The sequence below is a fragment of the Salmo salar genome, chromosome 12 (genome assembly GCF_965601325.2).
Source record: "Salmo salar chromosome 12, fSalSal1, whole genome shotgun sequence".
NCBI lineage: Eukaryota > Metazoa > Chordata > Actinopteri > Salmoniformes > Salmonidae > Salmo > Salmo salar.
Window position 1 is genome coordinate 98,850,321 of NC_138302.1, and position 27,020 is coordinate 98,877,340.

Here is a 27,020-nt window from a genome sequence, read left to right on the forward strand (position 1 = left end):
TCTCCTATACACTTCCTTTTGAACTGAGTCACCGTATCCGTGTATGAGTCTAGATTATTTTTGCACGCTACACGGAACATATCCCAGTCCACGTGATCAACAATCCTGAAGCGTGGATTCCGATTGGTCAGACCAGCATTGAATAGTATGAACCATGGGCACTTCCTGTTTGAGTTTCTGCCAATAGGACGGGAGGAGTAAGATGGAGTCGTGGTCAGATTTGCCTAAAGGAGGGCAGGGGAGGGCCTTGTAAGTATCCCGTTTGAATAGCAATGGTCGAGAGTCTTAGTAGGGCGAGTAGGACAGTCAATATGTTGATAGAATTTCGGCAGCCTAGTCCTCAGATTTGCTTTGTTAAAATCCCCAGCTACAATAAATGCAGCCTCAGGATATGTGGTTTCCAGTTTGCATAAAGTCCAGTGAAGTTCTTTGAGGGCCGTTAAGGCTTCGGCTTGAGGTGGGATGTAAACGGCCGTGGCGATGACGGAGGAGAATTCTGTTGGGAGATAATATGGTCGGCATTTAATTGTGAGGTACTCAAGGTCGGGTGAACAAAATTAATTGAGTTCCTGTATGTTCCTAGAGTTACACCATGAGTCGTTAATCATGAAACAAACCCCCGCGCCCTTCTGCTTCACGGAGAGATATTTATTCTGATGTCTCTCTGGAAAGAAATCCTTGCTCTAAGCTCATCAGCTTTGCTTTCCAAAGACTGAACATTAGCAAGTAATATATTCGGAAGCGGTGGGTGGTATGCGTGCCTCCTAAGTCGAACCAGCAGAACGCCTCGAGTGCCTCTCCTCTGCCGGCGATGTTTTGGGTCAGGCTCTGGAATAAGTTCAATTGTTTTGGGGAGACTGAACAAATGATCTGCTCCATTGAAGTCATATTTCTGGTCCTAATGCCTGTAGTTCTGGTGAGTTACCGTCCCTCTAATATCCAATAGTTATTCCCGGCTCTATGTAATGACACAAAACATTTCCTGAGCTAATAATGTAAAAAATAGTACATAAAAAAATGAAATACTGCAAAGTTTTCTAAGAGCTAGTCGCGATAGTGCCTCCTTCGGCGCCATCTTCACAAGGGGAGGGTTTGGCAAGAGGAGGGATGTCCTTGTCCCATCGTGCTCTAGTGACTCCTGTGGCAGGGTGGGCGCAATGCACACTGACACGATCGCCAGGTGCACGGTGTTCCTCCGACACATTGGTGTGGGTTAAGCGGGCATTGTGTGAAGAAGCAGTGCAGCTTTGTTGGGTCGTATTTCGGAGGACACATGGCTCTCGACCTTCGCTTCTCCCGAGTCCGTATGGGAGTAGCAGCGATGAAACAAGACTGTAACTACCAATTGGATACCAAGAAATTGGGGAGAAAAAGGAGTAAAAGCATATATTTTTTAAATAGTAATAAAATAAAAAAAATACAAAGGCTGCAACGGAAACAAAAAACTGTAGTACAGGCCTTGTGTTCTCCCTGGAACATGTAGCATTTAGCGTGTACCATGTAGCGTGATATAATCCTCACAGTAACATAACATAGTGTACACACCAGTGTAACGGATGTGAAATGGCTAGTTAGTTAGCGGTGGTGCACCCTAATAGCGTTTCAATCAGTGACGTCACTCGCTCTGAGACCTGAAGTGGTTGTTCCCCTTGCGTTGCAAGGGCCGCGGCTTTTGTGGCGCGATGGGTAACGATGCTTCGTGGGGTGTCAGTTGTTGATGTGTGCAAGGGTCCCTGGTTCGAGCCCGGGTTGGGGCGAAGAGAGGGACGGAACCTACACTGTTACACCAACACAAGTCCCTGCCAACAACCATGATATAGTAGGAAAACCTTTTGTAAGCTGTTCAATTCTGGAAGAACTGCAACAGTACGTTCAGTGTATAGTAAAGAATAGCAACGTGACCTGACATGTTCTTACTTTATCCTTAAATAATCTTTAAGATGGAACTGAATAGAAGGGAACTGAATAGAAGGGAACTGAATAGAATGGAAGTGAATAGAAGGGAACTGAATAGAAGGGAACTGAATAGAAGGGAACTGAATAGAAGGGAACTGAATAGAAGGGAACTGAATAGAAGGGAACTGAATGGAATGGAACTGAATCGAAGGTAACTGAATAGAAGGGAACTGAATAGAAGCAAACTGAATAAAAGGGAACTGAATAGAAAGGAACTGAATAGATGGGAAGTGAATAAAAGGGAACTGAATAAAAGGGAACCGAATAGATGGGAACTGAATCGAAGGGAACTGAATAGAATACAATGGAACTGAACAGAAGGGAACTGAATAGAAGGTAACTGAATAGAAGAGAACTGAAAAGAAGCAAACTGAATAGAATACAATGGAACTGAATAGAAGGTAACTGAATAAAAGGGAACTGAATAGAAGGGAACTGAATAGAAGGGAACTGAATAGAAAGGCACTGAATAGAAGGGAACTGAATAGAAGCGAACTGAAACGAAGGGAACTGAATAGAATACAATGGAACTGAACAGAAGGGAACTGAATAGAATACAATGGAACTGAATAGAAGGGAACTGAATAGAATACAATGGAACTGAACAGAAGGGAACTGAATAGAATACAATGGAACTGAATAGAAGGGAACTGAATAGAATACAATGGAACTGAATAGAAGGGAACTGAATAGAAGGGAACTGAATCGAAGGGAACTGAATCAAATACAATGGAACTGAATAGAAGGGAACTGAATAGAATACAATGGAACTGAATAGAAGGGAACTGAATAGAAGGTAACTGAATCGAAGGGAACTGAATCAAATACAATGGAACTGAATAGAAGGGAACTGAATAGAATACAATGGAACTGAATAGAAGGGAACTGAATAGAAGGTAACTGAATAGAAGGGAAGTGATAAGAAGGGAACTGAATAGAATACAATGGAACTGAATAGAATGGAACTGAATAGAATGGAACTGAATAGAATGGAACTGAATAGAATGGAACTGAATAGAAGGGAACTGAATAGAATACAATGGAACTGAATAGAAGGGAACTGAATAGAAGGTAACTGAATAGAAGGGAAGTGATAAGAAGGGAACTGAATAGAATACAATGGAACTGAATAGAAGGGAACTGAATAGAAGGGAATTGAATAGAATGGAACTGAATAGAAGCGAACTGAATAGAAGGGAACTGAATAGAATGGAACTGAATAGAATACAATGGAGCTGAATAGAAGGGAACTGAATAGAAGCGAACTGAATAGAAGGGAACTGAATAGAATACAATGGAACTGAATAGAAGGGAACTGAATAGAAGGTAACTGAATAGAAGCGAACTGAATAGAAGGGAACTGAATAGAAGGGAACTGAATAGAAGGGAACTGAATAGAAGGGAACTGAATAGAATACAATGGAGCTGAATAGAAGGGAACTGAATAGAATGGAACTGAATAGAAGGGAACTGAATAGAATGGAACTGAATAGAAGCGAACTGAATAGAAGGGAACTGAATAGAATACAATGGAACTGAATAGAAGGGAACTGAATAGAAGGGAATTGAATAGAATGGAACTGAATAGAAGCGAACTGAATAGAAGGGAACTGAATAGAATGGAACTGAATAGAAGCGAACTGAATAGAAGGGAACTGAATAGAAGGGAACTGAATAGAAGGGAACTGAATAGAATACAATGGAACTGAATAGAAGAGGACTGAAATAAGACATATCAGTTGAAGTACAGTGTCTAGAGTTTACTATATACTGTATCTCTATGGTTTAACCACACTACTGAATTGAGCCAGTCATAAACCCTCGGTGCAGAGCCAGTGACAATAAATAAAATCTCCAGCTTTCACTGCCCTAATATCAGATGATTGTGCATGTCTGCATGTCTAGTGCAGCCTTTTGCATAAGATGACCCAAATAGAAGGCATGAATCAGATCCTGTAAGATACTGCCTGTCTGGGTGTATCAGGGACCTCCTATTCTTCCACACGTTGAGGGCTGGGAGCGTTGTTCTGTTCTACTCTGCCCTGCTCTAGTTTGCTGTGTTCTGCTCTGCTCTGCTCTACTGTGCCCTTATCTAGTCTGCCTTGCTCTAGTCTGCTCTAGCCTGCCCTGCTCGAATCTGCTCTAGTCTACCCTGCTCTAATCTGCTCTAGTCTGCCCTGCTCTAATCTGCTCTAGTCTGCACTGCTCTAGTCTGCCCTGCTCTAATCTGCTCTAGTCTGCACTGCTCTAGTCTGCCCTGCTCTAATCTGCTCTAGTCTGCCCTGCTCTAATCTGTTCTAGTCTGCCCTGCTCTAGTCAGCCCTGCTCTAATCTGCTCTAGTCTGCCCTGCTCTAATCTGTTCTAGTCTGCCCTGCTCTAGTCTGCTCTAGTCTGCCCTGCTCTAATCTGTTCTAGTCTGCCCTGCTCTAATCTGTTCTAGGCTGCCCTGCTCTAATCTGTTCTAGTCTGCCCTGCTCTAATCTGCTCTAGTCTGCCCTGCTCTAGTCTGCTCTAGTCTGCCCTGCTCTAATCTGCTCTAGTCAGCCCTGCTCTAATCTGCTCTAGTCTGCCCTGCTCTAATCTGTTCTAGTCTGCCCTGCTCTAATCTGTTCTAGTCTGCCCTGCTCTAATCTGCTCTAGTCTGCCCTGCTCTAATCTGCTCTAGTCTGCCCTGCTCTAATCTGCTCTAGTCTGCCCTGCTCTAGTCTGCTCTAGTCTGCCCTGCTCTAATCTGCCCTGCTCTAATCTGCTCTAGTCTGCCCTGCTCTAGTCTGCTCTAGTCTGCCCTGCTCTAATCTGCTCTAGTCTGCCCTGCTCTAATCTGTTCTAGTCTGCCCTGTTCTAGTCTGCCCTGCTCTAGTCTGCCCTGCTCTAATCTGTTCTAGTCTGCCCTGCTCTAATCTGCTCTAGTCTGCCCTGCTCTAATCTGCTCTAGTCTGCCCTGCTCTACGTCAGCTGCCCTGCTCTACGTCTGCGCCCTGCTCTAGCGCCCGCTCTGCTGCTCTAGTCTGCCCGCCCTGCTCTAGCGCCCGCTCTGCGCCCTGCTCTAATCTGTTCTAGTCTGCCCTGCTCTAATCTGCTCTAGTCTGCCCTGCTCTAATCTGCTCTAGTCTGCCCTGCTCTAATCTGTTCTAGTCTGCCCTGCTCTAATCTGTTCTAGTCTGCCCTGCTCTAGTCTGCCCTGCTCTAGTCTGCTCTAGTCTGCCCTGCTCTAATCTGTTCTAGTCTGCCCTGCTCTAATCTGTTCTAGTCTGCCCTGTTCTAGTCTGCCCTGCTCTAGTCTGCCCTGCTCTAATCTGCTCTAGTCTGCACTGCTGTAGTCTGCTGTAGTCTGCCCTGCTGTAGTCTGCTGTAGTCTGCCCTGCTGTAGTCTGCCCTGCTCTAGTCTGCCCTGACAGATCCATAGCTAGTGTGGTGGACAGGTGAGCTGACAGACCTATAGCACAGGTCTTCCCTGCTCGAGTCTTCCCTGCTCGAGTCTGCCCTGTTCTAGTCAGCTCTAGTCTGTCCTGCTCTAGTCTGTCCTGCTCTAGTCTGTCCTGCTCTAGTCTGATGTGCTCTAGTCTGATGTGCTCTAGTCCGTCCTGCTCTAGTCTGATGTGCTCTAGTCCGTCCTGCTCTAGTCCGTCCTGCTCTAGTCTGTCCTGCTCTAGTCTGATCCTGCTCTAGTCTGTCCTGCTCTAGTCTGATGTGCTCTAGTCTGATGTGCTCTAGTCTGTCCTGCTCTAGTCTGATGTGCTCTAGTCTGATGTGCTCTAGTCTGTCCTGCTCTAGTCTGTCCTGCTCTAGTCTGTCCTGCTCTAGTCTGTGTTCTAGTCTGTCCTGTTCTAGTCTGTGCTCTAGTCTGTCCTGCTCTAGTCTGTCCTGTTCTAGTCTGTCCTGCTCTAGTCTGTGTTCTAGTCTGTGTTCTAGTCCGTCCTGCTCTAGTCTGATGTGCTCTAGTCTGTCCTGCTCTAGTCTGTCCTGCTCTAGTCTGTCCTGCTCTAGTCTGATGTGCTCTAGTCTGTCCTGCTCTAGTCTGTCCTGTTCTAGTCTGTCCTGCTCTAGTCTGTGTTCTAGTCTGTCCTGCTCTAGTCTGTCCTGTTCTAGTCTGTCCTGCTCTAGTCTGATGTGTTCTAGTCTGTCCTGCTCTAGTCTGTCCTGTTCTAGTCTGTCCTGCTCTAGTCTGTGTTCTAGTCTGTCCTGCTCTAGTCTGATGTGCTTTAGTCTGATGTGCTCTAGTCTGCCCTGCTCTAGTCTGATGTGCTCTAGTCTGTCCTGCTCTAGTCTGTCCTGCTCTAGTCTGTCCTGCTCTAGTCTGTCCTGCTCTAGTCTGTTCTGCTCTAGTCTGTCCTGCTCTAGTCTGTCCTGCTCTAGTCTGTCCTGCTCTAGTCTGTTCTGCTCTAGTCTGTGTTCTAGTCTGTCCTGCTCTAGTCTGTCCTGCTCTAGTCTGTTCTGCTCTAGTCTGTCCTGCTCTAGTCTGTCCTGCTCTAGTCTGTCCTGCTCTAGTCTGTGTTCTAGTCTGTTCTGCTCTAGTCTGTCCTGCTCTAGTCTGTTCTGCTCTAGTCTGTGTTCTAGTCTGTGTTCTAGTCTGTCCTGCTCTAGTCTGTCCTGCTCTAGTCTGTTCTGCTCTAGTCTGTGTTCTAGTCTGTGTTCTAGTCTGTCCTGCTCTAGTCTGTCCTGCTCTAGTCTGTTCTGCTCTAGTCTGATGTGCTTTAGTCTGATGTGCTTTAGTCTGATGTGCTCTAGTCTGTCCTGCTCTAGTCTGTTCTGCTCTAGTCTGTCCTGCTCTAGTCTGTCCTGCTCTAGTCTGATGTGCTCTAGTCTGATGTGCTCTAGTCTGTCCTGCTCTAGTCTGTCCTGCTCTAGTCTGATGTGCTCTAGTCTGTCCTGCTCTAGTCTGTCCTGTTCTAGTCTGTCCTGCTCTAGTCTGTGTTCTAGTCTGTCCTGCTCTAGTCTGATGTGCTTTAGTCTGATGTGCTCTAGTCTGATGTGCTCTAGTCTGATGTGCTCTAGTCTGATCCTGCTCTAGTCTGTCCTGCTCTAGTCTGTCCTGCTCTAGTCTGTTCTGCTCTAGTCTGTTCTGCTCTAGTCTGTTCTGCTCTAGTCTGTCCTGCTCTAGTCTGTGTTCTAGTCTGTCCTGCTCTAGTCTGTCCTGCTCTAGTCTGTCCTGCTCTAGTCTGATGTGCTTTAGTCTGTCCTGCTCTAGTCTGATGTGCTCTAGTCTGATGTGCTCTAGTCTGATGTGCTCTAGTCTGATGTGCTTTAGTCTGTCCTGCTCTAGTCTGATGTGCTTTAGTCTGTCCTGCTCTAGTCTGTCCTGTTCTAGTCTGTGTTCTAGTCTGTCCTGCTCTAGTCTGTGTTCTAGTCTGTGTTCTAGTCTGTCCTGTTCTAGTCTGTGTTCTAGTCTGTCCTGTTCTAGCCTGTTGGGTCTAGGGGGCAGCATTTGCACGTCTGGATAAAAAAAATGTACCCGATTTAATCTGGTTACTAATCCTACCCAGTAACTAGAATATGCATATACTTATTATATATGGATAGAAAACACTCTAAAGTTTCCAAAACTGTTTGAATGGTGTCTGTGAGTATAACAGAACTCATTTGGCAGGCAAAACCCTGAGACATTTTCTGACAGGAAGTGGATACCTGATGTGTTGTATTGACTTTAAAGCTATCCCATTGAAAGACACAGGGGTTTAGGAATATTTTGGCACTTCCTATTGCTTCCACTAGATGTCACCAGCCTTTACAAAGTGTTTTGAGTCTTCTGGAGGGAGATCTGACCGAACAAGAGCCATGGAACGGTGATGTCCCATTAGACACCTGGCGCGCTACTTCATGTTGGGTACCCTCGTTCCAATACGTTATAAAAGGCTATGCATTCGTCCACCTTGAATATTATTCATGTTCTGGTTAAAAAAGGCCCTAATGATTTATGCTATACAACGTTTGACATGTTTGAACGAACGGAAATATATTTTTTCCCCTCGTTCATGACGAGAAGTCCGGCTGGCTTACATCATGTGCTAACGAGACGGAGATTTTTGGACATAAATGATGAGCTTTTTTGAACAAAACTACATTCGTTATGGACCTGTGATACCTGGAAGTGACATCTGATGAAGAGAATCAAAGGTAATGGATTATTTACATAGTATTTTCGATTTTAGATCTCCCCAACATGACGTCTAGTCTGTATCGCAACGCGTATTTTTCTGGGCACAGTGCTCAGATTATTGCAAAGTGTGATTTCCCAGTAAGGTTATTTTTAAATCTGGCAAGTTGATTGCGTTCAAAAGATGTAAATCTATAATTCTTTAAATGACAATATAATATTTTAACAATGTTTTCTAATTTTAATTATTTAATTTCTGACGCTGACTTGACTGCCGGTTATTGGAGGGAAACGATTTCCTCAACATCAATGCCATAGTAAAACGCTGTTTTTGTATATAAATATGAACTTGATAGAACTAAAAATGCATGCATTGTCTAACATAATGTCCTAGGAGTGTCATCTGATGGAGATTGTAAAAGGTTAGTGTATCATTTTAGCTGGTTTTATGGTTTTGGTGACCCTGTCTTTGACTTGACAAAACATTACACACAACTCTTGTAAATGTACTGTCCTAACATACTCTAAATTTATGCTTTCGCCGTAAAACCTTTTTGAAATCGTAAAACGTGGTTAGATTAAGGAGATGTTTATCTTTCAAATGGTGTAACATAGTTGTATTTTTGAAAAATTTGAATTTTGACATTTATTTGGATTCAAATTTGCCGCTCTTGAAATGCACCTGCTGTTGATGGAGTGCACCACAGGTGGCACGCTAGCGTCCCACCTAGCCCCAAGAGGCTAGTCTGATGTGCCGTGGCTCTCTAGATAGTTAGAATCCACTGCAGGATTGGATACATGACATGTCACGTTGTGTGAAAAAGCTTTGTGCTTGTATCACACCATGCAGGGCTCTACTCTGACTGAGATTTCAGGATTTTTGGCATGTGTGCATCTATGAATAAATCTGGTTCTCAGTGTTATACTCATGGGGAAACATTAAGCTCTGTACAGCTAATTAAAACAACTGGCAGCAGACGAAATCACAGGCCTGTCCCCGCTGAGTGTGTGTGTGTGTGTGTGTGTGTGTGTGTGTGTGTGTGTGTGTGTGTGTGTGTGTGTGTGTGTGCAAGCAGGTCTCAATGCTATACTCATGGGGAAACATTAAGCTCGGTACAGCTAATTAAAACAACTAAAGGCAAGCGACATCACAGGCATGTCCCTGCTGAGTGTGTGTGTGTGTGTGTGTATGTTATCTCTCCATACTCACCAGTGTCCTGTGGTTTGTTAGGAAGTCTGCTGTGGTGGGCAGAGAGGATCTCTAGCTTGGCCTGGTCTGAGGTGCTGGCTAGCAGCTGTGTGGCCTCTAGGACTGAACAGTGCTCTGTGCTGGTCCCATCGATGGACAGGATGTGGTCCCCTATATGGAGAGCTCCACACCTGGACAGACAGACAGACAGACAGACAGACAGACAGACAGACAGACAGACAGACAGACAGAAGTATTTGTATTGTAATGTGCTCTCCTGAGTATCTCAAACCAGATTCATCTGGTGTTGCAGCAACATTGGTTACCCTCGTAATGCCTGCTGTTGAATGACGTGATAAGTAGACTGTCTATCTGTTGAATGACGTGATAGGTAGACTGTCTATCGGTTGAATGACGTGATAGGTAGACTGTCTATCTGTTGAATGACGTGATTGGTAGACTGTCTGTCTGTTGAATGACGTGATAGGTAGACTGTCTGTCTGTTGAATGACGTGATAGGTAGACTGTCTATCTGTTGAATGACGTGATAGGTAGACTGTGTATCTGTTGAATGATGTGATAGGTAGACTGTCTATCTGTTTGTCAGTGTGGACGCAGTAAGGGAAGCGTGTCTCAGCAAGCTGTTGTAAGGCCGATGAACAGATTTTAAACCAAGGACACTGCGACTTCAGTGTCAGACTCAATGTTTAATATCAGACTACTAAACAACTTATAAGGACAACAGAATAAGGGCGTGGCTGCTTCTCCCACTGCAATCTCAAGACTGCAGCATTTCCCTCTTCTCCCAAGAGCCAGAAGAACATTTCAAAATAAGAGTCCCACACATGATGTTATCACAATAAAGGTCCCGCACTATGATACTATTATCAATGTTAAGAGATTAAAAACGGTTGGATTTGGTAGTTATTCGGTCTATAAAACATTAATGAGATAGCTATGGGTCTGTCAGCTCACCTGTCCACCACACTAGCTGTGGGTCTGTCAGGTCACCTGTCCACCATACTAGCTGTGGGTCTGTCAGCTCACCTGTCCACCACACTAGCTATGGGTCTGTCAGCTCACCTGTCCACCACACTAGCTGTGGGTCTGTCAGCTCACCTGTCCACCACACTAGCTATGGGTCTGTCAGCCCACCTGTCCACCACACTAGCTGTGGGTCTGTCAGCTCACCTGTCCACCACACTAGCTATGGGTCTGTCAGCTCACCTGTCCACCATACTAGCTGTGGGTCTGTCAGCTCACCTGTCCACCACACTAGCTATGGGTCTGTCAGCCCACCTGTCCATCACACTAGCTGTGGGTCTGTCAGCTCACCTGTCCACCACACTAGCTATGGGTCTGTCAGCTCACCTGTCCACCACACTAGCTATGGGTCTGTCAGCTCACCTGTCCACCACACTAGCTATGGGTCTGTCAGCCCACCTGTCCACCACACTAGCTATGGGTCTGTCAGCCACCTGTCCACCACACTAGCTATGGGTCTGTCAGCCCACCTGTCCACCACACTAGCTATGGGTCTGTCAGCTCACCTGTCCACCACACTAGCTATGGGTCTGTCAGCTCACCTGTCCACCACACTAGCTATGTGTCTGTCAGTTTTACCTGTCCACCACACTAGCTATGGGTCTGTCAGCTCACCTGTCCACCACACTAGCTATGGGTCTGTCAGCTCACCTGTCCACCACACCAGCTATGGGTCTGTCAGCCACCTGTCCACCACACTAGCTATGGGTCTGTCAGCTCACCTGTCCACCACACTAGCTATGGGTCTGTCAGCTCACCTGTCCACCACACCAGCTATGGGTCTGTCAGCTCTCCTGTCCACCACACTAGCTATGGGTCTGTTAGCTCACCTGTCCACCACACTAGCTGCTTTGATCTTGTCGATGACGATGACCTGTTTGTTCCTGTAGGTGGCGGTTGTCAAGGTGATCCCCAGAGCCGCCCCCGGTGACTTGGCGATCTCCACCAATAGGGGACCAGACACATTCGTCACAGAATCTGAAAGGCACAGATGAGGTTTGATAGAATACGGTTGAAGGCTATAAAAAGTTAGGTTGTGTCGCAGTTTTGGCAGAATAATTCTCACAATACTCACGCAACGCTCTAGCATCTCCTATGGATCGTTAAGACACACAAAAAAACTGTTCCACAGTACAGGGTTTAAACTTTTTCATTCCTTCAACTCTACGATGATTACGGTATGGCATTCAGAGTCCACCTCCCAGAAATGTATTACAATGAGAGGTTAACAGCAGGAGCATGGGACAATTAGCTATCATTATCGTCCAGGACAGTTCAGTTCCAGCCCTTGAGGACTGAAGTGATTCTATTTTTTACCTGATTTACCATAATTGGTCAATTACTGTCATTCAATGACCAGAGAGTTCAGTCTACTCATCTGGTGTCCCAGGTCGGAATTAGTGGGGAAGGATGGAAAACAGCAGTATTGTAGCCAGGACAATACAGCTATTGAATAACGCTTTTGACACTATACTGTGGTAGTTAATCGTTGTAATATTGGATGAGGTTTGAAGCTGCTGTTTCCCTTGTCTCCTTCCTAAGCCCTAGAGATCTGGGGCGGCAGGTAACCTAGTGTTGGGCCAGTAACCAACATGTTACTGGTTCGAATCCCTGAGCCGACTAGGTGAAACATCTGCCGATGTGCCCTTGAGCAAGGTACTTAAATCCTAATTGATCTGGATAAGATTGTCTGCTAAATGACTCAAATGTAAATCTGCAGCTAGCTAAGTGTATCAAGCATTTTATCGATAGAGGGGCTTATGTTCTGCAGGTTTGATATATGAAGAGAGCACACAAACTTTTGTAACAGAGCTAGTCTGCCGTGGACCCGGCCACAGTACATCATTATACCATGCCAGAGAACCCTGTGTAGAGGGAGACTGGGGGTTGTAGTTCTCCCCATGCCAGAGAACCCTGTGTAGAGGGAGACTGGGGGTTGTAGTTCTCCCCATGCCAGAGAACCCTGTGTAGAGGGAGACTGGGGGTTGTAGTTCTCCCCATGCCAGAGAACCCTGTGTAGAGGGAGACTGGGAGTTGTAGTTCTCCCCATGCCAGAGAACCCTGTGTAGAGGGAGACTGGGGGTTGTAGTTCTCCCCATGCCAGAGAACCCTGTGTAGAGGGAGACTGGGGGTTGTAGTTCTCCCCATGCCAGAGAACCCTGTGTAGAGGGAGACTGGGAGTTGTAGTTCTCCCCATGCCAGAGAACCCTGTGTAGAGGGAGACTGGGAGTTGTAGTTCTCCCCATGCCAGAGAACCCTGTGTAGAGGGAGACTGGGGGTTGTAGTTCTCCCCATGCCAGAGAACCCTGTGTAGAGAGAGACTGGGGGCTGTAGTTCTCCCCATGCCAGAGAACCCTGTGTAGAGAGAGACTGGGGGCTGTAGTTCTCCTTGCTCCAGTGGTCTAGGATGGCTAGGGCGGGCTGGGGGGCCAGTTGCTCTTATTGGGCTGGAAAAGAGTCCGGCAACACTGGGTAACCACTTCACCTTCAATACAGGGAGGAGCTCAAAGGTCGCCAAACCTGCCACTCAGCCAGACAGAAAACCTGCTGTTTGAGATTCAGAATGAAAAGGAAACGAGGCCAGAGACAGTGTGTCTAGCGGAGAGCAGCAGGAGCACCACTTAACTTCCTGTCTGAGAAGAACCAACACAATGACCCCAGGACCTCCTCTTGATGATGAGGGACACAGACCCCAGATACCTCCACTTGATGAGGGACACAGACCCCAGATACCTCCTCTTGATGAGGGACACAGACCCCAGATACCTCCTCTTGATGAGGGACACAGACCCCAGATACCCCCTCTTGATGAGGGACACAGACCCCAGATACCTCCTCTTGATGAGGGACACAGACCCCAGATACCTCCTCTTGATGAGGGACACAGACCCCAGATACCTCCTCTTGATGAGGGACACAGACCCCAGATACCTCCTCTTGATGAGGGACACAGACCCCAGATACCTCCTCTTGATGAGGGACACAGACCCCAGATACCTCCTCTTGATGAGGGACACAGACGTTCAAGTGTCGACAAGTTAAACTAAAAAGATGTTGAGCTGAGGCAAGCTGGGACTTGCTGTACCTGACAGGTACATACAGTATATTTATACTAGTACAGGCTGGCAATGCTATTTTCCCACTGTTAGTTTAAGTGAAGCTTGTAGTCCCTGAAGTATCTGGGGTCTGTTGAGTCAATATAAATGAACAGACAGTCAAGTATCAAAGACCTGCAGCCCAGGTAGGCAGGTACTGTCTGGTATTCTCCCACCGGCTGGTTCCAGGTAAAGAAAGTCAGTGAAGTGACTGGGCTTTATTATTAAGTCTCTAGTTGCTTTTCTTTGAGAGCTGAACAAAAAAATAAAAACACTGTCTGGGATCCCAACACTTTTCACTTGGTTTCACATTTCAGTGAAGTTAAAGAAAATAAACAAATAAAAGAAAGTTAATATTCAGCCTGGATGACACAAAATAAGCTGACATTATTTAAATGAGGTATTATTTATTTATTTCTCCGGGAGAGTGTGAACTCTGATAGAGATAGAATGAATAGAATACATTATATTTCTACGGTTTCTCTTACCCATGATAGAGACGTCATACTCGATCTGGAAGAGGGCCTCCTGGCCACACTGGTTGAGCACGGCGAGGGCATCCCTGTGGTTGGCACTGTGGAGGGGTACCCCGTCTACACTCATCAGACGATCCCCCGGCTTCAGACTACCCTCTCTGCAGGAGGACGGGGGGACGGGGGACGGGACAGGTTGAGATAGAGAGGGAGGCAGAGGCGAGAGAGGAAGGGAGAAGAGAGAGACGCACAGGGAGAGGGGAGACACAGGAAGGTAGAGAAAGAGAAAGGGTAGAGATGGGCAGAGAAGAAGGGGAGACACAGGAAGGTAGAGAAAGAGAAAGGGTAGAGATGGGCAGAGAAGAAGGGGAGACACAGGAAGGTAGAGAAAGAGAAAGGGTAGAGATGGGCAGAGAAGAAGGGGTCACTGTTATTTGGTTCAATAAACAAGGATAGATGAACTAGTAAATCCAGATTTTGTTCCCGACCATGTGACCTGACCAGAGATGTTATACAAGACATATGGTGGTAGATGCACAGGGTAGATCTGTTTCAGAGTTCATAACAACTTCCTTGTTGTAAAAGGAAAAAGAAGTATATGAAGATGGCTTCTATCCAACCCAAGCTATCTAAAATTACTTTTATACAACTGTCAGGCGATTTGTGACATTTGTACACAGTCCTAGGAGACAACAGAGGAGACACAAAGGAGACAACAGAGGGGACAACAGAGGAGACACAAAGGAGACAACAGAGGAGACACCAGAGGAGACACAAAGGAGACAACAGAGGGGACAACAGAGGAGACACAAAGGAGACAACAGAGGGGACAACAGAGGAGACAACAGAGGGGACAACAGAGGGGACAACAGAGGAGACACAAAGGAACGCTGAATGTGTCTCACCCTGATCTGTTTCACCTGTCTTTCTGATTGTCTCCACCCACCTGCAGGTGTCGTCCATCTTCGCCATTATCCCCTGTGTATTTATACCTGTGTTCTCCGTTTGTCTGTTGCTAGTTTGTCTTGTTTTGTCAAGTCAACCAGCGGTTTTGGCTCAGCGGCTGCTTTTATCAGTCTCTCTTTTTCTCACCCTCCTGGTTTTGACCCTTGGCTGTCCTGACTCTGAGCCCGCCTGCCTGATCACACTGCCTGACCCTGAGCCTGCCTGCCGACCGGTACCGTTGCCCTACTTCTGGTTTACTAACCCCTGCCTGCCTTGACCTGTGTATTGCCCCTGTTGGATTATTAAACCATTGTTAATTCAACGTTGTCTGGATCTGGGTCTTACCTTCATACCTGATAAACTGAACCAAAGACAGAGATGGAGGATGTCTCAGACAGTCACAGCCTACATAAGTCTTGTAGTTGAGAGAGAGAGAGGCAGAGATGGGGGGGGGAGTGAGCAAAGGACAGAGGGAAGGAGAGATGGAGGGAGAAGCATGGCATATTCTCTTCCACTTTCTGCATCCTGTCACATTGTATTTAAGGGACCTCATCTCCAACAATGTTCTGTAACTAAATTCTTGGACTATCATACAAATGGCAGAGAAAACCCAAGCAGCATTTCCATTCCTTGTGCCAAAGTGGTACACTGAATAAATCCAGTTTCATTATGGCAGACTGCACCCTCTGATCTCCTTTCTCTCCTTCTACCTCTCCTCTCCTTCTGTCTCCTCTCCTCTCCTTCTGTCTCCTCTCCTCTCCTTCTGTCTCCTCTCCTCTCCTTCTGTCTCCTGTCCTCTCCTTCTGTCTCCTGTCCTCTCTCATTCTGCATCTCCTCTCTTTCTCCTTTCTCTCCTACCTCTCCTCCCTTTCCTCTCGTCTCCTCTCCTCTCTCTCTCTACTACCTCTCCTCTCTCTACTACCTCTCCTCTCTCTCTCCTACTACCCTTCCTCTCTCTCTCTCCTACTACCTTTCCTCTCTCTCTCCTACTACCCTTCCTCTCTCTCTCCTAATACCCTTCCTCTCTCTCTCCTAATACCCTTCCTCTCTCTCTCCTACTACCCCCTCTCTCTCCTTCTACCCCTCCTCTATCCTTTTACCCTCTCCTCTCCTCTGTCTACTCCATCCCTCGCTCTCTCACACACTCTCTCAGTTCAGCGTCGGCTGAAATGTCTCATCCCTCTTATTCTACATGTGGGTGGGAAGAGTGAAAACATATGCATATGTAACTAGCACCAGCCGACATATTCAGGAGACATATTCATTTTCAATATCCCTCTCAGCCAAACCCACACAGAAAAATGTAACACAGGTCCTGTCTCAAATTACTCCAGTAGTGCACTACATATGCACCCTATATAGCAGTGCACTATAACATATAGTACCAGTCAAAAGTTTTAGAACACCTACTCATTCAAGGGTTTTTTATTATTTTTACTATTTTCTACATTGTAGAATAATAGTGACGACATCAAAACTATGAAATAACACATATGGAATCATGTAGTAACCAAAAAAGTGTTAAACAATTCAAAATATATTTAAGATTCTTCAAAGTAGACACCCTTTGCCTTGATGACAGCTTTGCACACTCTTGGCATTCTCTCAACCAGCTTCATGAGGTAGTCACCTGGAATGTATTTCAGTGTGTCTTGTTAAAAGTTAATTTGTGGAATTTCTTTCCTTCTTAATGTGTTTGAGCCAATCAGTTGTGATGTGACAAGGTAGAGGTGGTATATAGAAGATAGCCCTATTTGGTAAAAGACCAAGTCCATATTATGGCAAGAACAACTCAAATAAGCAAAGAGAAATGACAGTCCATCATTACTTTAAGACATGAAGGTCAGTCAATCCGGAAAACTTCAAGAATTTAAGTAGTTTCTTCAAGTGCAGTCGCAAAAACCATCAATGATGAAACTGGCTCTCATGAGGACCGCCACAGGAAAGGAAGACCCAGAGTTACCTCTGCTGCAGAGGATAAGTTCATTAGAGTTAACTGCACCTCAGATTGCATCCCAAATAAATGCTTCACCGAATTCAAGTAACAGACACATCTCAACATCAACTGTTCAGAGGAGTCTGCGTCAATCAGGACTTCATGGTCGAATTGCTGCAAAGAAACCCCTACCAAAGGACACCAATAAGAAGAAGAGACTTGCTTTGGCCAAGAAACACGAGTAACGGACATTAGACCAGTGGAAATCTGTCCTTTGCTCTGATGAGTCCAAATTCGAGACTTTTGGTTACAACCGCCGTGTCTTTGTGAGACGCAGAGAAGGTGAACAGATGATCTCTGCATGTGTGGTTCCCACCGTGAAGCCTGGAGGAGGAGGTGGTGTGATGGTGTGGGGGTGCTTTGATGGTGACACCATCAGTGATTTATTTAGAATTCAAGGCACACTTAACCTGCATGGCTACCACAGCATTCTGCATGTCACAGGATCCAACGAAAGTGGCGCCCCTCCTCGGTCGGGCGGCGCTCGGCGGTCGTCGTCGCCGGCCTATTAGCTGCCACCGATCGTTGTTTCTGTGTCTTTTAGTTTTGTCTGTCTGTTCCGCACCTGTTTTGTGTATGTCATTAGTGGGGGCTTATTTAATGTGTGTTTTCAGTTGGGATTTTGTGCGGGATTGTTTATTGTCCACGTTGTGTTTACCGACAGTTTTGTCGAAGGATTTACCGGGCTGCGCTCCTTGCCTTTTGTGCCGTGGAATATATATTTTGCGTTTTATGGGAAAGTGTTTCTCCCAGGCGAACTTTGTATAGCGCCCTGTGCTTTTCGGCGTTTGTGTGTGTCAGTTTTATTAAAAGACACTCACCTCCAGCACCTCTGTCTCCTGCATCTGATTCCGCCTCTACGCCAGTCCAAATCAGACGTGACACTGCAGCGATACGCCGCCCATCTGTTTTGCACTTAGTGGGACAATCATTTGTTTTTCAACAGGACAATAACCCAAAACACACCTCCAGGCTATGTAAGGGCGATTTGACCAAGAAGGAGAGTGATGGAGTGCTGCATCAGATGACCTGGCCTCCACAATCACCCAACCTCAAACCAATTGAGATGGTTTCGGATAAGTTGGACCACAGAATGAAGGAAAAGCAGCCAACAAGTGCTCAGCATATGTGGGAACTCCTTCAAGACTGTTGGAAAAGCATTCCTCATGAAGCTGGTTGAGAAAGTGCCAAGAGTGTGCAAAGCTGTCATCAAGGCAAAGGGTGGCTACTTTGAAGAATCTAAAATATATTTTTATTTGTTCAACACTTTTTTGGTTACTACATGATTCCATATGTGTTACTTCATAGTTTTGATGTCTTCACTATTATACTACAATGTAGAAAATATAAAACTAAATAAAAACCCTTGAATGAGTAGGTGTACTGTAGCTCCAGGGGCCCTGTGCTCCTCTGTGCTCCAGCTGACCCTTTGCTCCTCTGTGCTCCAGCTGACCCTGTGCTCCTCTGTGCTCCAGCTGACCCTTTGCTCCTCTGTGTTCCAGCTGACCCTGTGCTCCTCTGTACTGCAGCTGACCCTGTGCTCCTCTGTACTGCAGCTGACCCTGTGCTCCTATGTGCTCCAGCTGACCCTGTGCTCCTCTGTCCTCCAGCTGACCCTGTGCTCCAGCTGACCCTGTGCTCCTCTGTGCTGCAGCTGACCCTGTGTTCCTCTGTGCTCCAGCTGACCCTGTGCTCCAGCTGACCCTGTGCTCCTCTGTCCTCCAGCTGACCCTGTGCTCCTCTGTACTGCAGCTGACCCTGTGCTCCAGCTGTCCCTGTGCTCCTCTGTGCTCCAGCTGACCCTGTGTTCCAGCTGACCCTGCGCTCCTCTGTCCTCCAGCTGACCCTGTCCTCCAGCTGACCCTGTGCTCCTCTGTGCTGCAGCTGACCCTGTGCTCCTCTGTGTTCCAGCTGACCCTGTGCTCCTCTGTACTGCAGCTGACCCTGTGATCTCTGTGCTCCAGCTGACCCTGTGCTCCTCTGTGCTCCAGCTGACCCTGTGCTCCAGCTGACCCTGTGCTCCTCTGTGCTCCAGCTGACCCTGTGATCTCTGTCCTTCAGCTGACCCTGTGCTCCAGCTGACCCTGTGATCTCTGTCCTCCAGCTGACCCTGTGCTCCTCTGTGCTCCAGCTGACCCTGTGTTCCTCTGTGCTCCAGCTGACCCTGTGCTCCAGCTGACCCTGTGTTCCTCTGTGCTGTGTGTTGTATCTTGTGGGAGCAAAGCGGACGACATCATTTCCATCTCACTAAAGCTAGACAAAATAAAGTCATATTCTACTCTATTCCTTTTCATTTCTATTCCATTCTACAGTATACGGGGAATAAGGTGTCACACCATGTTCCACATTACCTGTCTGCAGGACCTCCTGGTCTGACGTATGTTACCACTAGGGGGCGAGATTTGTTCCAGTCTTCGTGTGAGCCCCCTGAAACATCACATCAAACAGACCGCTTGAGGAAATGGTTTGGTAATACAGTATCGCATCACTTTTAATAGGGCATCTGCCTGACCAACAAAAAGTTGGTCCCGTGTGGCTCAGTTGGTAGAGCATGGTGCTTGCAACACCACAGATCGTGGGTTCAATTCCCACTGAGGGTCACCCGTATGACAGTACGTTGGAGACGGCATATATTATATACAGTATATTAATTTGCATCAAAACTATTGTCTAATAAAAGTATGCATTGAAGAATCTCAAGAATATTTGCGTTGATGAATATTTTTACTCCGTTTCACAAATCTTTTACGACATCCACAGTTAAAACAAGTTAAAACAAGTCTTCCATGCTAACTGTGCTGTTAAACGTTGGATTGATTTCCCTACAGCCTAAATTACTTTGTCTTTTATTGATCTGTGGATGGCGTTGTTAAGAAATTAGCATTTCCAATTGGTGAGCTGCTGAGGCTTGCTTAAATTAATTTGAGTGTTCCACCTTTATGGGTCAGCTGTGACTGGAACACAATCCGCCTAGACTGTAGTGGAAACGGGCGGGTGCCAGGTTTGTCTGTGTAATGCAGGGTTGACAAACTCATTCCACGGAGTGCCGAGCGTATGCGGGTTTTTGGTTTTTCCATTCAATTAAGACCTAGACAACCAGGTGACGGGAGTTCCTTACTAATTAGTGACCTTAATTCATCAATCAAGTACAAGGGTGGAGCGAAAACCCTGCAGACACTCGACCCTCCGTGGAATGAGTTTGACACATGTTGTGAAATGAATGGATAGTTTGCATCCCAAATTGCACCCTATTCCCTACATAGTGCACTACTTTTGACCAGAGCCCATAGGGAATAGGGTGCACTACTTTTGACCAGAGCCCTATATAGGAAACAGGGTGCCATTTGAGACGCAGGCTGTGTAATGAATGCATAGTGTAGTACCTCTCATGACGAAGCCGAAGCTGGTCCCTTCTTTGTGCAAACATATCTCCATTGTCTTGGAAATCACACCTGAGGTACTGTCTGGTGCTGGGGGAGAGAGACAGAGAGAGACAGAGAGAGACAGAGAGACAGATAGAGAGAGACAGAGAGACAGATAGAGACAGAGAGAGAGAGAGGCTCATGAATGATGTCACCATCATTAAATCACAGGTTTTACTGGGCTCACTACCAGGAACCAGCGGACAGCAAAGATAAATAGACAGATTCATTATTACAAATCGGAAAGGTCAGGCAGAATCGGATAGGCTTGTAAAATTCAAGTGTCTGTTTTACTAGAATGGAAGGTCAGGAAACACACAGAACTCTTACTGACAACCCTAATGTCAGACTGGCAGACCACGTGACCTGAGCAGGTAAAACTCTAGGCAGAAGCTGATAACTGGGACCTGTAGTGTTTCCCTGAGCAGGTCATGTGTTTGAGAAAATTCCTATTACAGCCCAGTTCCAGATTGAGCCCTGGTCCCCCCCCCCCCCCCCATGGGCACTCCTATAGACCTGAGTTTAGATATCAGTAGTATTAGATTAGTACTATCAGCAGTATGGTAAAAGCTTGACCTTTGATAGGTTGCATTTCAACATATTCTTCTTCCTGGATCAACAGGTGTGCCTTGCAGGTATAGGAGTTTTGAATTCAGACTACAACCCAAGAACAATAGTCAGCGCCTCCTACCTGATGGGGGCAGTTCGTACTCCACTTCCAGCACGACTCGCTCTCCCACGTTCTTCAACAGACTGATGATCTCTTCATGTCTCAGCTTGGTCAGGTTGATACCATTCACCGACTTGATGTAGTCGCCCACGTTCAACTGATCACTCCTAGGACAGGAACATATAGACGTATAATAAAACATAAATGATCTAATATGATTGTCATCATTTTAGATCAGCTTGGTCAGGTTGATGCCATTGACTGACTTGATGTAGTCGCCAACGTTTAGCGGATCACTCATTAGACAGGACCAGAGATACAACATTATCTAGCTGATAACTCATTAGACAGGACCAGAGATACAACATTATCTAGCTGATCACTCATTAGACAGGACCAGAGATACAACATTATCTAGCGGATCACTCCTTAGACAGGACCAGAGATACAACATTATCTAGCGGATCACTCATTAGACAGGACCAGAGATACAACATTATCTAGCTGATCAGTCATTAGACAGGACCAGAGATACAACATTATCTAGCTGATCACTCATTAGACAGGACCAGAGATACAACATTATCTAGCTGATAACTCATTAGACAGGACCAGAGATACAACATTATCTAGCTGATCACTCATTAGACAGGACCAGAGATACAACATTATCTAGCGGATCACTCATTAGACAGGACCAGAGATACAACATTATCTAGCGGATCACTCATTAGACAGGACCAGAGATACAACATTATCTAGCTGATCAGTCATTAGACAGGACCAGAGATACAACATTATCTAGCTGATCACTCATTAGACAGGACCAGAGATACAACATTATCTAGCTGATCAGTCATTAGACAGGACCAGAGATACAACATTATCTAGCTGATCACTCATTAGACAGGACCAGAGATACAACATTATCTAGCTGATCACTCATTAGACAGGACCAGAGATACAACATTATCTAGCTGATCACTCATTAGACAGGACCAGAGATACAACATTATCTAGCTGATCAGTCATTAGACAGGACCAGAGATACAACATGATCTAGCTGATAACTCATTAGACAGGACCAGAGATACAACATTATCTAGCTGATCACTCATTAGACAGGACCAGAGATACAACATTATCTAGCTGATCACTCATTAGACAGGACCAGAGATACAACATTATCTAGCTGATTACTCCTTAGACAGGACCAGAGATACAACATTATCTAGCTGATCACTCATTAGACAGGACCAGAGATACAACATGATCTAGCTGATCACTCATTAGACAGGACCAGAGATACAACATTATCTAGCTGATCAGTCATTAGACAGGACCAGAGATACAACATTATCTAGCTGATTACTCCTTAGACAGGACCAGAGATACAACATTATCTAGCTGATAATAATATATATCCCACCTTTCATTAAACCTACAGGCTTCAGGATCCACGACAGATGAATAGAATGATGAATCACATTCTGGTTCTGAGTTCCACACAGACAAACAGATAAGACCAGACAGAGTTAATCGATAAGTTCTTTGTTGGTTGTGAGTGCCAGGGAGATAACTTGTGGTTTGAAGTATTCAAGGCGGACTCCACAGGAAAATAGTCTTTGATGCTGCGTTTCTTATACACTGCTCAAAAAAATAAAAGGAACACTTAAACAACACATCCTAGATCTGAATGAAAGAAATAATCTTAAATACTTTTTTCTTTACATAGTTGAATGTGCTGACAACAAAATCACACAAAAATAATCAATGGAAATCCAATTTATCAACCCATGGAGGTCTGGATTTGGAGTCACACTCAAAATTAAAGTGGAAAACCACACTACAGGCTGATCCAACTTTGATGTAATGTCCTTATAACAAGTCAAAATGAGGCTCAGTAGTGTGTGTGGCCTCCACGTGCCTGTATGACCTCCCTACAACGCCTGGGCATGCTCCTGATGAGGTGGCGGATGGTCTCTTGAGGGATCTCCTTCCAGACCTGGACTAAAGCATCCACCAACTCCTGGACAGTCTGTGGTGCAACGTGGCGTTGGTGGATGGAGCGAGACATGATGTCCCAGATGTGCTCAATTGGATTCAGGTCTGGGGAATGGGCGGGCCAGTCCATAGCATCAATGCCTTCCTCTTGCAGGAACTGCTGACACACTCCAGCCACATGAGGTCTAGCATTGTCTTGCATTAGGAGGAACCCAGGGCCAACCGCACCAGCATATGGTCTCACAAGGTGTCTGAAGATCTCATCTCGGTACCTAATGGCAGTCAGGCAACCTCTGGCGAGCACATGGAGGGCTGTGCGTCCCCCCAAAGAAATGCCACCCCACACCATGACTGACCCACCGCCAAACCGGTCCTGCTGGAGGATCTTTCAGGCAGAAGAACGTTCTCCATGGCTTCTCCAGACTCTGTCACGTCTGTCACGTGCTCAGTGTGAACCTGCTTTCATCTGTGAAGAGCACAGGGCGCCAGTGGCGAATTTGCCAATCTTGGTGTTCTCTGGCAAATGCCAAACGTCTGCACGGTGTTGGGCTGTAAGCACAACCCCCAACTGTGGACGTCGGGCCCTCATACCACCCTCATGGATTCTGTTTCTGACCGTTTGAACAGACACATGCACATTTGTGCCTGCTGGAGGTCATTTTGCAGGGCTCTGGCAGTGCTCTCTCCTGCTCCTCCTTGCACAAAGGCGGAGGTAGCGGCCCTGCTGCTGGGTTGTTGCCCTCCTACGGCCTCCTCCACGTCTCCTGATGTACTGGCCTGTCTCCTGGTAGCGCCTCCATGCTCTGGACACTACGCTGACAGACACAGCAAACCTTCTTGCCACAGCTCGCATTGATGTGCCATCCTGGATGAGCTGCACTACCTGAGCCACTTGTGTGGGTTGTAGACTCCGTCTCATGCTACCACTAGAGTGAAAGCACCGCCAGCATTCAAAAGTGACCAAAACATCAGCCAGGAAGCATAGGAACTGAGAAGTGGTCTGTGGTCTCCACCTGCAGAACCACTCCTTTATTGGGGGTGTCTTGCTTATTGCCTATCATTTCCACCTGTTGTCTATTCCATTTGCACAACAGCATGTGAAATGTATTGTCAATCAGTGTTGCTTCCTAAGTGGACAGTTTGATTTCACAGAAGTGTGATTGACTTGGAGTTACATTGTGTTGTTTAAGTGTTCCCTTTATTTTTTTGAGCAGTATAGTAGGATTGTGAGGTAGAGAGGTACATGTAGGTAGAGAGTTTGAGAAAGGAGAGAGTTTGTCAACAAGTAAAGAGAATGTCAATCAAATATCCCATGTTACAAAGCCTAACCCTCTACCACAGTACGACTGTGATTAACAATAAATTACATTTTGTTGGAAATAAAGATCTACCTACTGTATAGAGATTAACCATATGATGTTGGTAGTTACTTAACGTTCTAAATGAAAACAGAAAGCAAGCTCCTGTCTTCACATACACCCAGTAGATTAAAGGACTTCTCATACACCCAGTAGATTAGATGACTTCTCATACACCCACTAGATTAAATGGACTTCTCATACACCCACTAGATTAAAAGGACTTCTCATACACCCACTAGATTAAATGACTTCTCATACACCCACTAGATTAAATGACTTCTCATACACCCACTAGATTAAAGGACTTCTCATACACCCACTAGATTAAATGGACTTCTCATACACCCACCAGATTAAAAGGACTTCTCATACACCCACTAGATTAAATAACTTCTCATACACCCACTAGATTAAATGACTTCTCATACACCCACTAGATTAAATAACTTCTCATACACCCACTAGATTAAAGGACTTCTCATACACCCACTAGATTAAATTACTTCTCATACACCCACTAGATTAAAGGACTTCTCATACACCCACTAGATTAAATTACTTCTCATACACCCACTAGATTAAAGGACTTCTCATACACCCACTAGGTTAAAGGACTTCTCATACACCCACTAGATTAAAGGATTTATCATACACCCACTAGATTAAAAGGACTTCTCATACATCCACTAGATTAAAGGATTTATCATACACCCACTAGATGAAAGGATTTATCATACACCCACTAGATTAAAATACTTCTTATACACCCACTAGATTAATTTATTTTTCATACACCCACTAGATTAAAGGACTTTTCATACACCCACAAGATTAAAGGATTTATCATACACCCACTAGATTAAAATACTTCTCATACACCCACTAGATTAAAATACTTCTCATACATCCACTAGATTAAAGGACTTCTCATACACCCACTAGATTAAATTACTTCCCATACACCCACTAGAGAAGACAGTGATGACAGATACACATGCTTACAGATCAACAATGCCAACAGGCTATTTTGTTGCAATCTAGGATTCTCAACCATTAGTGTCTTCCCACAGTCACTGTGAAGCACCATACGTCTGAACAGCAACACTACTCACACAATGAATACTGCTTTATGTTTTGGTACATTGCTCATTTAGCTGATATTGTATCTTCATTAAATATGCCAGTCATAAGATTAATTCAGATTTTTACATGTCCCACTTTCTTTATTCAGAGTAAAACTGCGTTGGATAAAATCCACTTTCTACATAAATTGTCAAGCTAAGGCTCAAGCACAGACAGTTGACTTGCAGAGCAGCTCAACTGTAAGTCTCCTCGGGGGGGAAAGCCTTCTTCTAAAAGCCAGACAGGTCAGTCAGTAGATTTACACACAATGACAAAAGACCAAGACTATGCGCCTATTTTTAGCATTATCATCCTAGTCGTTAAACAATCCTTTGGAAATCTGCCTCTAGTGAAATGAAACGTCAGGTGGTTGTTCCTACATCAGGGCCTGATTAGCTGATACAGCATGACTGCATCTGTGGCTGTGAATGGGAGACTGAGGGGATGGAGGTTCAGGCGTAAGTCAAGGAAGATGTTGTCCTGTACAAGGCTGCCCCGCATGCACATTCAGTAAAAAAGTGAGCGAATACTGTAAAAACAATGGAGATCTCACCTGGCAGCCAGTCCTCCTGGTCGTAGGTTAGAGACGCGGGGCTTTCCATCCTTGTCTGTTCCTCCAGAGATGGTGAGGCCCAAGGTGCTGCCTTCCTTCTTAATCAGCTCTACTATCGTCACGCCCCGCAGATCTTCTATCCCAAATACAAACACAAGAACAAACAAACACAGAGTCAAAGGACAGTATACATTATATAGTAACCAAGCCTTCACAGTCAAAAGAACACACAGTCAATGGACAGTATACATAGTACAGTGCCTTCGGAAAGTATTCGACCCCTTGACTTTTTCCAAAACATTTTACGTTACTTTTTCTAAAATGGATTAAATAAATAAAAATCTTCAGCAATCTACACACAATATCCCATAATGACAAAGTGAAAACAGGTTTTTCTGAAATTTTTGAAATGTATTACAAATAAAAAAAAAGAAATACCTTTACAAAAGTAAGTATTCATAAGTATTCAGACTCTTTGCTATGAGACTCAAAATTGAGCTCAGGTGCATCATGTTTCCATTGATCATCCTTGAGATGCTTCTACAACTTGATTGGAGTCCACCTGTGGTAAATTCAATTGATTGGACATGATTTGGAAAGGCACACACCTGTCTATATAAGGTCCCACAGTTGACAGTGCATGTCAGAGCAAACACCAAGCCGTTGTTATGTGGGGTGGAGCAGGTGAACCCAAATGGAGTCAGACGAGGAGACAGGGATAAGGTAACCGAGGTATTTGTTGAAAAGCGGGGGGTAAATGGGGTGCAGGCCAGGGGTAGCTCGGGCAGGTAGCAGGGAACCAGGGATTGAGGCTGCAGCCAGGGCAAGGGGAGGAGGGGCAGGGTAAGCAGGCCTGGAGCGGAATCCAAGAAAGCAGTAGAGCGGGGGTACAGGGCTGGGAAGCAGGACTGACAAGACGAGGGACTGGAGAAAGGGACCAGAGTCAGAGCGGACGGAACTGTAGTGGGGAGAAAAGCAGCGTCAGGCTAGTGAAAACAGGCACCACAGGATAACAACATCTATGCAGGAACAAACGGCTTGAAATGCAGACTGACTGAGCAGAGGCTAGAATCTGGCAGTGTGGAAGTGGCAGGG

At 45.6% G+C, this 27,020-nt stretch overlaps 1 protein-coding gene across 1 annotated transcript in view; it reads right to left on the minus strand.

The window, feature by feature from the left end:
- Positions 1-27,020, minus strand: part of LOC106566197 (glutamate receptor-interacting protein 2) — a 152,575-nt gene that overhangs the window by 87,171 nt on the left and 38,384 nt on the right. Inside the window, exons 3-10 of the mRNA XM_082959579.1 lie at positions 26,654-26,849; positions 25,926-26,061; positions 20,907-21,052; positions 20,177-20,263; positions 19,145-19,220; positions 13,868-14,013; positions 11,115-11,262; positions 9,262-9,431 (exon numbers count right to left, since the gene is read on the minus strand). Of these exons, the coding sequence (XP_082815705.1) occupies positions 9,262-9,431; positions 11,115-11,262; positions 13,868-14,013; positions 19,145-19,220; positions 20,177-20,263; positions 20,907-21,052; positions 25,926-26,061; positions 26,654-26,849 (1,105 nt within the window). The remainder of the gene's footprint in view (positions 1-9,261; positions 9,432-11,114; positions 11,263-13,867; positions 14,014-19,144; positions 19,221-20,176; positions 20,264-20,906; positions 21,053-25,925; positions 26,062-26,653; positions 26,850-27,020) is intronic.